We start from the raw sequence: 14,014 nt of genomic DNA, 5'->3' as shown, positions 1-14,014 counted from the left end.
CATCTTGGTTTTCCTCCCTCGCACTTGCACCAAAATCACTTTTTTCACCGCTTCACTCCTGGTCCAATCTATACAGTGCCGGGGAAATCGTACTGTCACCTTCCCACACTGGGAACCGTCGAACAAATACCGCTGGGGCCCCTAAAAGAGCCCGAACGTTGTTTCTGGCGGGAGCTGCCGAATGTGCGACTTAGCTCAGCATAGCCGCAACCGGAAGTCTCCGGGTAAAGGAATCATAAGAGTAGCATTGAGAGCCACAGAATTTGTATAGTGCCGAAGGGTGAGAGGAAGAATAGTAACTCGAGCTAAGGCGATGGTAAGTGTGAAGGGTAGAACTGTGGAGGAAGAAACTTTTGATGAGAAGATAAAATGTACTGGGAAGTGTTATTTCTTTTAGAACTCTTTAATTATGGGTGTGTTTATTTGTAGAAGTGTATATACTAGGACAAGTCAGAAAGCAATATGGTTGCTGGTATGTTTTTCTACTTATCTTTTTTTTTTTACGAAGGACACATATGCAGTGTACTACGCACATTATATAGTTTAAGTTGCAGAGGTTGTTTTAAATGTTGGTTATTAATATTTTTCAATTTTTACATAATCTAAACAAAACTGAAAAAACACAATTTTCAAGTATGCTACATTGTGCAGATATTTTATAGGGCAAATAAGCTGCCAAGATATGCTGCTGATCGGACTGCAACCTTTTGCAAACTTATTAATGATATTCTACCAATAACGTCCAGTTATTCCAGTTAATAGCTGAAAGAATGACCTAACAAGATTTCATGTTCAAACCTTTCACTGTAACAAATTATTAAGAAGAATTATTCACAAAACACTATTTTTGTTTTGTAGGCAATTTTTACTTTTAATTACAGAAATTGACATTCTCCTTGTATACTCATCACCAAACGCACTGTTCATGGAATTAAAATCCTTTTAGCGAACCATTCATAGTTATTCCCACATTCCAATAAGTTCAAGTATTCCCATTTCCCCCCTTTGAGTGACGGTCTCCATGCACTTGTTTTCAGAGAGATCCTTGAAACCACCAATAGCTGTACATCCTGCTACAATGATTCTTCCCCTTGGCCGTGTCAGAACAAATCTCCTGAAATTTACACAAGGCTGCACGATGCACCTCTTTGACTGGAGACTGTTTTTGTCTCTCATCTGGCTGTGGTACTCACAAAGGTCGAGCAATCTTTCTTCTCTACTGGCTGCACTCAACCTCCTGTTTTTCTCCCCTGCCCAAAAATCTGGAGCCAAAGCATCTATACTGGTTTGCATTTCTGTCCCTGGCCTTTTGTCCCAGGTGTGTGTATTTAGTAAGTTTCTTGTCTTGGGCCTCATTTCCACTGCAACTGAACCAGGCTTGCTATCAAGCAGCATTTGGAACACGTCACATGACCCCTCTGTATTTTACCTATGATCAAAAATGCAATGGTTAGCACTGTTGCCTCACAGCACCAGGGATCCACGTTCAATTCCAGCCTTTGTTGACTGTAGAGTTTGCACGTTCTCCCGTGTCTGTGTGGGTTAGGTGAATTGGCCGAGCTAAAATTGCCCCTTTTGTGTCCAGGAATGTGCAAGTTAATGGGCCTACGTGGGGATGCTCATTCAAAGGGTCAATGCAGACTCGATGGACCGAATGGGCTCCCTCTGCATTGTAGGGTTTCTATGATGCAGGTTAAAACAGACCTTCAATATTATAACACTTTAGTAATTATTGTATTGTTTCCCACTGTTAGAATTGTTCTGTGTTCATTGTGGTGTTATAGGTAATGGAAGTTTTTACTGTAACTGTATTACTTAAATTATGTAAGATGGAAGTATTGTAACAGTTTAGGTATAACTTTCAGGGAGTTCTTTTGTCTGAGCCTAAGTATTGGTGTATTATAAACTGGATTTGCTAAGCTCATTTATCCCTTACTAATGGGTACCAAATGCAGCAGTCCTTTGCTCATTAAGCACTACATGCTTTCCCATTCCTTCCAAGTGTTCATTTGTCTTTTATGTTGTGTTTTTTTTATTTTCCTCCCTAATGCTTTCCCTTACCCATTGAAAACTCATGAAGGGTGTGCTTGGGGAGCTCATTGTAATCCAGCAGCAAATCCAGGAGCATGAAGAAGCAGCACGCAGGGTTGCCGAACAGTTAAACTCTGGCTCCTCTCAACAGAAACGAAAGGTGATAGATTGAACCATCATTTGAGATAACCAAAGCTTGATTCCTTGGCAGTGATTTTCATTCAGGGATATTGTGCATATTTGAAATGCTCATTAGTTTTGCATATTAAAGGAAATACTGTTTAAAAAATTCATTGAGAAATGGCTATCTGTGAACAACCCAGGAGATCTTTTAATATACATTGGAAATGAGCTGTTATAAATATGTGCAAACAATTTTACTAATTATTTGGTTATTTGTGGATTGTGTTCATGAAGTTTATGACCCATTTTCACAAATTACCTGCACTCAATTGCATTATTTTATACAGACTCCTAACATATTTTAATTAGCATTTATACATGAATTTGCGGATACAGTTCCAGCTCATCCACCAAGGTTTGAAATGGCCCAGAAGTTGCAACTCGTGTCTTTGATTGCAAAAATGATTGAGAATTTAGTTACTGTAATGTGAAACATTGTTTCACTTGGAAACTGATTCCTTTTGGAGCAAGAGTGGGAGAATCCATTATTTAGAAACGTAGTTTAAGTTTGTTCAACCGTTTTGACCATTGCAGTTTAATGGTTTGACCTAATTAGTTTACATCTATATAAAGGAATAGAAGGATATTCTGACAGGGTTAGGTAAAAGAAGATTGGTAGGATCCTGGAGTGAAGCATAGACACCTACAGAGACCTGCTGGTTGCACTGAGAGGCCTGTTTCTGGCTGTAGACTCTAATTCTATCTGGTTTGAGATACTGAGCCATTTTTTATAGTTATCTTCATCTCTACATATTTAGAAAAGGTCTGAATGATAAAGTACTGAATTATTTGATTTGTAAAATGGAAATATATATATGCTTTACCATTCATTTTTTGTAGGGCAGTCTTTTTAATTTTATTATGAAGGACGATGGAACAAAGATGTTAAAAATCTTGTTCCCCTTTTATGCAGACGTGTTTCAATACAGTTTAAGTAAAGCTCATGAACTGACATCCAACTGTCGTGAGTTTGTTGATAGGTAGAAATAATTTCTAGTTCTGCATGCTGTAGATTTTTAGGCCTGGGTTGCGTTGCATTGTTGTTACTCCGTACCGTACCTGACCTACAGTCCAAAAGTACAGACCAGTTTCGAGCCCTCTATGCTACCTGTTAATTCAGCAAACATTACTGTAAAAACACACGTGACAGGAATTGATATAGTGCACCTCTTACAACTAATTTGACTTTTGCAAACTTACTGACAGGTCATCTATAGGCTGATTGTTACTTTTGAGAAGAATTGCACTTCTGAAAATTTCAACCTCCTGTATTTTAACTAGTTTTTCATTTGTCAAATTCTAACCTCATGGTGTATCAGATATGTATTTGTCACATGTCTAATTCAGATTAATTAGGCTAAATGTTTATAATCTTTCTGACAAAATGCAAACACAGATTTAATTGTGCAAAAAAACGTGGGGGTAGATTTTGAACTTCCCATTTGGGCATAAAGCTGGCATGGCGAACTGAATTCCCATTTATCTTCATGACCATTGAAACAGCGGAAATAAAAATTGAGCGGTTTCCACACCAGGCAGCTGATCCACAATGCCAGTTAAATGCTAGTACCGCAAGTTATATAATTATTGCTATTTAATTAATTGTTTACTAACAGTTAAATATTCAATGAAATTTTGCAACGTTTAAATAATGTATGAGCAAACTTATAACCAACTCACAGTACATATCTCTCAGTGTAAAACATTTTTCTTGGATCTAAAGTTCAGAGGGGAACCTGGCTCACAATGAAATTAACCCCTGCTACCTCTGTGGTAACATCCACAAATTTGTAATAAGGAAGTTTAATTGTAGCGCCATATTATACAGAAGTAATAAATGAGATTTAAATATCTGGTGTTTGTAATAAAGTTTGGTTATAATTTTGAGGTTTTGAGTGCAATTTTGGTAGATTTGTGATGTGGTGTAGTTGAATTTGCTGCGAGGATATTAAATGAAACAAATATTGCTTGTCAGTTGAATTTTCTTTTCTGTAGTGTCGAAATTACCATGCCTAAGAACATTTTTCCAACAGTTTTCATTTGTTTGCATGTTTAATTTCCCTCACTGTTTTTCAGGTATCGGACAAGGACAAAGCTGAACAGCTGCAAGAAGAGCTTCTCCGCACACAGGTAATGAATGTGAATATTTAACTCGAAATATACTTCCAGTTTTGAATAACATGCATACTCTGCTATAATACAAATAATTTCACTCTAACTTCAAACCTTTTGCAATGCTGGTGACGATATTATCCTAGTTATACCTGCGACACCATTGACATACTTATCTAAAATGTGAGGGGTATTGCACTATTTTCAGAGTTATTATAAACTCGGCTTGAGGCTGGATCCAAGAATGTTTTAAGGAAAAGGATAGAGAAAGCTTTCAATAAATATTGGCACAAGTATGTTCCAGAAGCGGTTATTTGTTTAAGACCATCCAAAGCTGTTAGGCCATGAGAGTTATAAATTGTATGGTGATAGAACCTTGCCTTGCTCTTGAGGACATGTCAGATTATGTTCCAGATTTAACAAGTACGAGTCAATAATTCCACAAGGTTTGATACTTCCAAACTAGTGATGTAGAAGCTGGAAGGGAAAACATGAAACAGAGTTTATTATCATTGAGAAATAGTCATATTAGTTTCTTAGTAAAGTTGAATTTTCAAGACATCCAGTGGCCTGGAAATTGCTGGAGTATTGTGTATCATGACAAGGGCTTTGAATTGGATTTTTACGTCCTCCTTCAGATTGGATTTTTGTACTGCAAGTTGTTGAAAATATGAATTGATAATGGGGAGGCAATAGGGCACCTGCAACTTCATGAACATTGGGTCCAAATGGTCGATCTACTGAACCAATGAGATTTAAACATAAGGAAAGAAAAACTGTGGGACAGGATATCGGTGGATCTTTGGTGAATTATGGATGCTGCTTGCTCTGTTGTGATGTAACCTGTTGGAGCTGCTTGTTAGTGGTGGGATATATTTTAATCTGCTGGACTAGAGTAATTATTCTGCCTGACCATGATGCAATGTAACCTGATGCTTTCAAGGTGCCGATGTATGATTTTTGACCTGTGCTACATACCATTTTAGCAAATAACCAATAGCAGTAAACAAAACAGTAAACTACATCCGATCAAAAACCTCCACTTTTTGTCTTACCATGATATCAAGAAATGGCTAAATTGCACAGGTGTGAATGATCGATAACAGTATCTGTTACTCGTTTTTTTTAATGAATCAAAAATATAATTAGCCGCATACGGATTCCCGTTTTGTCATAATGGCTAGTGGTTAATGTATTGGACAACTCTGGTCCAATGAAATTGAAGAAGAAACGTCAATTTCAGTTTCAAAGTGCAGTTACTGAAAAGGTATATTTTGCTTTTAAAGTTTAACCGGAATTTATGGTTTGCTTGAAAGAATTGCATTATTTGCTGTTTATCATTTTCTCTAATTCCTTTTTATAGCTGAAATATCAGCGAATCCTTGAACGTCTAGAGAAAGAAAATAAAGAGCTACGAAAGCAAGCTCTACAGAAAGATGACAAAGGCATTCACTTACGGAAAATGAAGGTGAAGATGTGTTTTCAGTTCTGGGAATGGAAGTATTTAGAAAATAAAACATTTTACCACTATTCCAGAAGCTTAGTTGACTTGCAGTCAATATCTGAACAGTTCATGATGAGAGTGTCCCCCATATTTAACATTTCTAACAATAGTTTTGGAATCCTGCTGTTCAACACTTTTCATACGGTGTTTAGATTGCAAGTAAATAAAAATCTAGTTTACTCGTTGTTCAGAGGGTGATGGTGTGTTTGAAATGCCACAATGTGAAACCATCAGCAGGATGCTCAAGGCTGCAGCTGGATAATGGAAACTTAGTGTTAAGATCAGTCTTTTGTCACGGGAGTTGTGGAAGATTTTGGTTTGCTTGTTTAGCCAAGCATGAAGCATTCTTTATCCATACATTTCTTTCCTCTTGGTCTCTGAATGTGATATTTGGGATTAGGTTAAATTTGCCAACATTTCTGTATTGCTGCTCTTTCTTCATTTGTTTTCAGTCGGTGGATTATTGAGAGGGTGACTACATAGCAAAGTTTTGATACTATATTCACTTTATTTCCTCATTCTTCAACTCACTTGGGTTTCGGGGGATATTTTTATAAAGGGCCAGAGAAGCAGCATTTACACTCAGAGTAGAAGAGAATGATGTAGTGAAATGAAAGAATTAGGGAGCTCAAGCTCATTTTCATTTGGTTCCATCTGTATCCTCACTAAGCACCTTCTCCCTACCAGCTCGGCCCAAGGTGCTGCTTTTCCTATTCCGTAGCCACTATTCCTCTGGCCAATATTAAAATGTTTCCCCTTGGATGCATCCTGATTAGTACCTCCACCAGATGGATGGTGATCCAACTTATTCCTGTTGAAATAGTCACCGCTAGTTCTTGTAGCTGATAGCAAGTTCAGAGCTGCTCAGTGTAATGACAGGATCACAACTTTATATCGAAGGTGAAAATATGACACTAAATTTTAAACATTTGTTTTAACTCTTTTATTCCCTTTACTGTAGTGTGAAATCTGCACAGTTTATTAATTAATTTCAATCCCTCTTTATCATTATTAATTCAGTAAATTTGGATTGACGAATGTTACAGAAATTTAGAATTATAGAATGGTTGCAGAAGGAGATCATTCAGCCTGTACTTTCCATGTTGGTTCTCTGCAAGAACAATTCAACTAGTCCCACTTTCCACTAGCCTTGCATGTTTTTTTTAAAGTCTTTAAGTGTTTTTACAATTCCCTTTTGAAAACAACAATTGAATCTGCTTCCACCACCCTCTCAGTCAATACATTTGAGAACCTAATCTCTTGCTGCATACAAACAATATTTTTTCATGTTGCCTTTGGTTATAGTGCCATCATCTTATACCTGTGTTCTCCGGTTCTCGGCCCTTCACCAAAGCAAACTATTTCTCTCTATCTACTCTGTCTAGACCCCTCGTGATTTTGAACATATTTCTCAAATCTCCTTTCAACAATCTCTAAGGAGAGCTACCCTAACGTCGCCAGTCTATTCTCATATAACTTAAGTTCCTCACCCCTGAAACCATTCTCGGAAATCGTTTCTGCACCCTCTCCCAAATTCTTCACATCTTTCCAGAGTGGGACACATTACCCTAGTTAAAGCTGAATCAATGTTATGTAAAGGTCCATCACAACTTCCTTGTTTTGTACTCTATGCCTCGATAATAAAACCCAAGATCCCATACAGCTTTTAAACTACTTCCTCAAACTGCGCTGCTACGTTTTACAATATGTACGTACACACGCCCCCCCCCCCCCCCCTCCAAAATCCCCCAGGTGTCTCTGTGTCTCTATTCCTGCACCCCCTTTAGAATTGTAGCCTTGTCTCTCCTTGTTCTTCCTACCAAAAATATATCACTTCACACTTGTCTATTATATTTCATCTACCAGTTCCACCAGCCTGTCTCGGTCCTCTGAAGTCTTTCGCTATCCTTCTCACAGTTTGCAATACTTCCGACTTTTGTGTCATCTGCCAATTTTGACATTATGCCCTGTACACTCCAAGTCATTAATATCTATGAAGAACATTAATGGCCCTTGCACTGACCCCCGAGATCTTAACACTAAGTTTACCACTTCTTTCTGTTTCCTTTCAATGTACTCATACTGACACTGTTCCTTTAATAACGTTTGCAAATTTGCTGGCAAGTTTGTTTTGTGATACTTTATAACACATGCCTTTTGGAAATCCGTATACACCACATCAACTGTATTACCCCTGCCAGACATCAGTTACCTCATCAAAAAATTCAGTCAAGTTAGTTAAACATGATCGGTCTCCTGCAGACAAATGTTGAGTTTCTTTTGTGAGGGCCACGAAGAATCCAGCACGAATTGTAGAATAGAAAGAAATAACATTTATTTACAATTACATATTATATACAACAGCAGCAGTAAGTCCCTTGCTGCTCACTCCTCTCTAGCTGGTTCTATACTGGCCAGCTCTATTTATGCAGGGAATCTGCTAATGATTTCTCCGCCCCCTTCATTGGGGAAGCTCATACTCCCCAAGGATTGTGGGATTGCCATTAGTCCCCAGCCAGTGGTAAGCAGGCAGGTTATAACAGTTTCCTTAATGAATTCACCGTTGTCCAGACATCCAGTTTAGCTGAATTCTGGGATATTGCCATTGATTATATGAGCACGTTGGCTGAAAGTTAAATAAGATATTTTTGAAAGTACTGAGTTGACCAGTTACTCAACTGTCTCAGCTAACTTTTATGATGATTTCTAATGTGCTGTATTAGATTATTTTGTGCATTAAATGGAAGAACTCTTCCTTTTCTAGAAGTCCCTGATTGACTTGTATTCTGAAGTATTGGACATTCTATCGGACTATGATTCCAACTACAACACTCAGGACCATCTCCCAAGGGTGAGCAGAAAATTGTTGTTTTTAATTATGTAACCAGTATCCTAGAACAACTGAGAGTTGGTTGTGTACAGCATGTTTGACACTGAGAAATGTAGCTTTGTTTGCAAATGATTTTCATGTCCACTTCCACATTTTTGCTTTTAATTGGTGCAAGTTACTTTCTTCTAGGTAGTTGTTGTTGGAGATCAAAGTGCTGGCAAGACCAGTGTTCTGGAAATGATTGCTCAAGCTAGAATATTTCCTCGAGGATCTGGTGAAATGATGACTCGTGCACCTGTCAAGGTAAGGAGATAGAACATATTAAGGGAGATCTATAGAACATGGGAGTAAGCATGAGAAAGTCTGTGCACTTAACCTTGAATAAGTAGCATTTGCTTTGCCGTTTTTGGAAATTCTATTTCTCAAGCTGATTTGTACAGCTTTCATTTGAACTATTTCAGAAGGATGAATCATTGGTGGGCCACTTAAAACATAGTGACATACTTCTCTTTATTTGGTAATGCATGGTGCAATGCCTTGTATTCAGCCTCACCAAACTGCTGTCTTTGATATCAGAACCACCATTCCCTTTGAAATCTTGCTATTGTGCTCAGACAATTTTTTTCAATCTTTCGATTTTTTTGCATGGCTGCACGGTATTTATCACAGGACCGCGTCTGCATGGAACCTACTAGGCTGCAGAGTGACCATGCATGCCCATAGGGCGCGATTCTCCCAAGTTAATTTGTGGAGGTTTTTCAGGGAATTTAATGCCGCCTATGCCTGCGAGTTCCCCACTGCCACTCTGGCACCCAGGCAGTGCTCCTGCTGGCTTGGCAGTGCCATCCGGGCACCTTGCCATGGTGTCCACGTTCCAGAGGGAGGGCCAAGGAGCCATCCTGTACTTGCCCTGATCACCCAGGGGTCTCTGATGGCCCAGGAGACCCCCTGGGTGCCTTTCCGCCAGGTCCACATGTGGACCAGCATTGATCGGTGCCTGGCTGCAGCCTCCCTGGGAAGGTTGGTGAATTGAAGGAGGCCATTGGACCCAGTGCAGATAGGCTGTAAGTAAGTTTACCATCTTCTTCCGCTAGCGTTATTTGGTCCCGCCCATTTGGGGCGGGGGCCGACCGACACCTCGCGGGACTTCGGAGAATCCCGGGAGGCACGGAGCCTGTCGGGAGGCTCGCTGGAGGGCTTTCTCGGCATTCACCATCCGCATTGCGTTCAAGCGAGAGCACAATGTGGCCGGAGAATCACGCCCATAGTTTAGAAGGAAAGCTGGCCAGAACTCTGAAAGTGGTGTGAAGTATTCGATGCAGAAGCTATGGTTATTTACGATGTGAACTTTTATAAATAAATAAATTACAGCAAACATTTGAGTTGAAGCATTTCCAGTTTTCAATACAGAGTAAATATTGTCAGTGAATTATGCTTTTTAATTTCTACTTTGTGCCAATTAAATGGGGGAGATGTTAGTGCTAAGAAGAGAGGCATTATATTTAAAAAATAATAGAAATAAATCCTTATATTGGATATACTGTATATGGTTCTGTAATGAGATGGGCATAGCTGAATCTCTCAAACCAAAATATTTATATGTTTGGTTGGGCTCATCTCAGTACAGGTAGTGGTGTGGATGTTACAGCATTCAGTAGGGGATGGAGGGGGAGGGGGTGGAATTCATCAGAGCTTCGGTTCCTGGTCACTCTAGAAAACTCTGCTAGATATTGAATATTGGCAAGAGGACTTCACAGTACTACAGCCATCTAGTGCACACACAGATCACACGGGAAGAAGGAGCAGCTGACAGGGAGACCAGGTGCCTACTGTTTATGGCATTATGCACCTGCAAGGTGTCTACATCTTCAGTAGAAATGGGTAGGGGAGAAAATTGGTAGGTCAACAAATTAGTTCAAGAACAGATTTCTCTTGGTGTTGCTAAAGGTGAGTCAGATGTTTGACTACTGAACAGGAATTTGCTCAATTGTGTTATGGCAAAGGACTTTGCACATCAGTTAAAACATTTGGAAAGAAGCTTGTATGAGAGGGCTGGGTCTGAACTACTTGTCTTAATTACTGTAAACAAATAAATAGGTTTATTTCCTTCTCATGTCACAGCCACTTTGATTAAATGTCTTTGTAATAGTTGTTGCGGTTTTTACTTTCCTGTGTAGTATTTGCCTTTCATAGCAAGGGTTAAGAATTTTTTTAAAACTCAAGGTCAAACTAATTTCCATTCTTCTTTCTTTTCTATGTATGTCTGTATCAGTACTTTCGTGTTTATTATGAGATTCTGTTCAATAAGCATTCAAATTCGGAACTTTTGTTCAAAGCCTTGAATTATGTAAGGTGTACAACACCTTCATAATTTCCACTTTTTTAATATTACTCAACTTTTGCCGTATGTTTTTGATTCTGCGCTAACCACATATATAAAAGAAATTATATATATAAAATGTATTATGAAATATAACTAACTGGTACCAAATTTCAGAGTATGAAGTTTTATTTGTCACATATGTGACATGCTGAATTTGTTAAATATATAGCCCTTTGAATATGGCAACTTTTTTTAGGATATTATAGCTCAAAAGTAAAAATAGTTGAGCTAATGTTGCAGCATTTGTTCTTGATCAAGATTGTTTTAAAATATATTTTGATTACTACAAGTAAGCAAACCTTTAACAAACAAATTGCATAAAATGGAAGACATTTCTTTTGTGTTTGTTTACTAGTGTTGATGTATTTTTGCAAAAATGACCCCTATTCATTGAATAATTTCTGTGGATTTGAATTCATTCAGGTGACATTGAGTGAAGGACCTCACCATATGGCAATGTTTAAAGACAGCTCACGAGAATTTGACCTTACCAAAGATGAAGATGTAAGTTCTTATGTTTATTTCACCTAATTAAGATTTGTGTGTAATCACTGTTAAGTTGTTGAACAAGGTGAAGAAAAATCAAAAGGCAAATAGTGCAGATGCTGGAAATACTCAGTAGGTCAGGCAACATCTGTAGAAAGAGAAGTAGTAGTAATGTTTAAGGTCTATAACCTTTTGTCAGAACACTGCTAACATTCTTGAATTTGTTGTTATTTCCTAGTTTGGAGCTTACCTCCTATAATTAACTGCTTAAAACCTTTTTTAGACTAATTTTGGCCTCTCCTACAACACTGAAATGACAGTAATCAGCTATAGATAATACTATTTATACTGGGGCTATGCTTTGTATTTTTTGAGTTCCTCAATTTTGTAAGGGCCACGAAGAATCCAGCACGAGTTTTAAGGATACAAAGTAATAACATTTACTTACTATAACATATATACATAACAGTAGCAGTAAATTTATACTAGGAGTTTACTAGTGGTTTCTCCGCCCCCCCTCATTGGGGAAGCTCATACTCCCACAGGATTGTGGGATAGTCATTAGTCCCCAGCCAATGGTAAGTAGGCAGGTTATAACATCCCTCCTCCCCCCCCCCCCCCCCCCCAAAGTCCAAGGAATCCACCGAAGACCCTGGCGAAGGAGGGCGTCGGACTAGTTTGGCCGCAGGCCGGACGCCATTTGCACGCGGCGCTGGATCAGGCGGCGTGTAACGAGACGGAGACCGGCGCTTCCGTGATGAACGGCGCGGTTGTACATCCACGGCCCGTGGACCCGAGGATTCCCCCTCTGATGCATCCTGTGTCTCCATCTCGGAGTCAGAGTCTGCTGCCTCCGTCATGTCAGCGTCTCTATCTCCATTCGGTCCCGTAACGACCTGCGCAGTCTTCGAGTGAGGCACCAGTGGAAGATTGTGAGGACTACCTTCCCTTGTCTCTGGTCTCTGCGGCTGTTGAAATGAGCTCTGGGGGCGGGGAATCATTTGAGGGGATGGTCTTCTGGACCGAACGTGGTCTACATGTTTTCGCTGGAGTCGACCCTGGGCTTGCACTTGGTAAGATATAGGGCCCATTTGGCGAAAGATTACACCAGGAACCCATTGGGCACCACCAGCAAAATTCTGAACGAACACTGGGTCACCGGGCGCAAACTGCCGAATCGGCCGATGCCGAGAAAATCCCTGTCCCTGCCGTTCTTGTGTGCGGCATACTTTTGCGCCAATGTCCGGGAAAACCATACTAAGGCGGGTGCGAAGTCTCCGGCCCATTAGGAGTTCTGCGGGAGCTACCCCAGTCACTGCATGGGGGGTGATCCTGTACGTAAACAAAAAGCGAGCCAGTCTCGTGTCCATTGATCCGGAAGACTGCTTCTTTAGGCCTCTTTTGAATGTCTGCACTGCGCGCCCTGCCAACCCATTTGAAGCCGGGTGGTAAGGGGCAGTGCGGATATGGCGGATGCCGTTCATCTTCGTGAACCTCGCAAACTCCTCACTCGTGAATGGAGTGCCGTTATCCGTGACCAGCACCTCGGGGAGGCTATGCGTACTAAACGACAAACGCATCTTTTCAATTATTGCGCAGGACGTTGTCCCCTGCATCTTATGCACCTCTAGCCATTTGGACTGGGCGTCAATTAGTAGAAGGAACATGGATCCTTGAAAAGGGCCTGCAAAATCTGCATGCAAGAGTGCCCAAGGCCGCCCTGGCCATTCCCAGTGATGTAGGGGCACAGCCGGCGGAAGCTTCTGATGCTCCTGGCAAATGGAGCAGTTTTGGGCCACCTTCTCAATGTCGGTGTCGAGGCTTGGCCACCAGACATAACTCCGGGCCAACATTTTCATTTTGGTCACGCCTGGATGCCCATTGTGCAAGTCTGATAGTATCAGCTCCTGGCCTTTTTCCGGGACAATCACACGCGTCACCCACAAGAGGATGCCGTCTCCCACGCTGAATTCTGACAGCTTGGAGGAAAATGCCCGCAACTCGCCTGGGAGCTGTCTATGCTGCCCACCATACAGGACTATGTGCCGAACCTTTGACAGGACTGGCTCCGTCTGGGTCCACTCACGGATCTGTGATGCCGTGACAGGCAAGGTGTCCATAGAATTTAGGGTTGCAACCACCTCACCGGTCGTGGGGGTCGACATGGGGCCGGTCGATAAAGGCAATCGGCTCAGTGCGTCGGCATTTGCTATCTGCGTACCTGGTTTGTGCTCCAGAGAATACTCGTATGCAGCAAGCAACAAAGCCCAGCGCTGGATCCGTGCAGAAACAATGGGCGGTATTGGCTTATCCTCTCTGAAAAGTCCCAGCAGGGGCTTATGATCAGTCACGATAGTGAAATGGCGGCCGTACACGTACTTGTGGAAGCGTTTCACCGCAAAAAACACTGCCAGGCCCTCCTTCTCGATCTGCGCGTACTTTTTCTCCGCTGCAGTCAATGTGCGGGAGGCGAAAGCTATCGGTC

The 14,014-nt window shown here is 40.7% G+C and overlaps 1 protein-coding gene across 5 annotated transcripts in view; it reads left to right on the top strand.

Annotated features, from left to right (window-relative positions):
* opa1 (OPA1 mitochondrial dynamin like GTPase) overlaps positions 1–14,014 on the top strand; it is a 141,583-nt gene that overhangs the window by 29,553 nt on the left and 98,016 nt on the right. For 3 of the 5 annotated variants that reach the window (XM_072474306.1, XM_072474305.1, XM_072474304.1), the window contains 6 exons: positions 2,081–2,191; positions 4,291–4,344; positions 5,690–5,794; positions 8,595–8,681; positions 8,850–8,963; positions 11,467–11,547. In XM_072474306.1, the coding sequence (XP_072330407.1) occupies positions 2,081–2,191; positions 4,291–4,344; positions 5,690–5,794; positions 8,595–8,681; positions 8,850–8,963; positions 11,467–11,547 (552 nt within the window). The remainder of the gene's footprint in view (positions 1–2,080; positions 2,192–4,290; positions 4,345–5,689; positions 5,795–8,594; positions 8,682–8,849; positions 8,964–11,466; positions 11,548–14,014) is intronic. The other 2 variants (XM_072474308.1, XM_072474307.1) reach the window with 1 other exon arrangement.

Source organism: Scyliorhinus torazame, chromosome 14 (assembly GCF_047496885.1).
Source record: "Scyliorhinus torazame isolate Kashiwa2021f chromosome 14, sScyTor2.1, whole genome shotgun sequence".
Taxonomy (NCBI): domain Eukaryota; kingdom Metazoa; phylum Chordata; class Chondrichthyes; order Carcharhiniformes; family Scyliorhinidae; genus Scyliorhinus; species Scyliorhinus torazame.
Note: the sequence above shows the minus strand (reverse complement) of the source record. Positions and strands in the feature narration are given on the sequence as shown.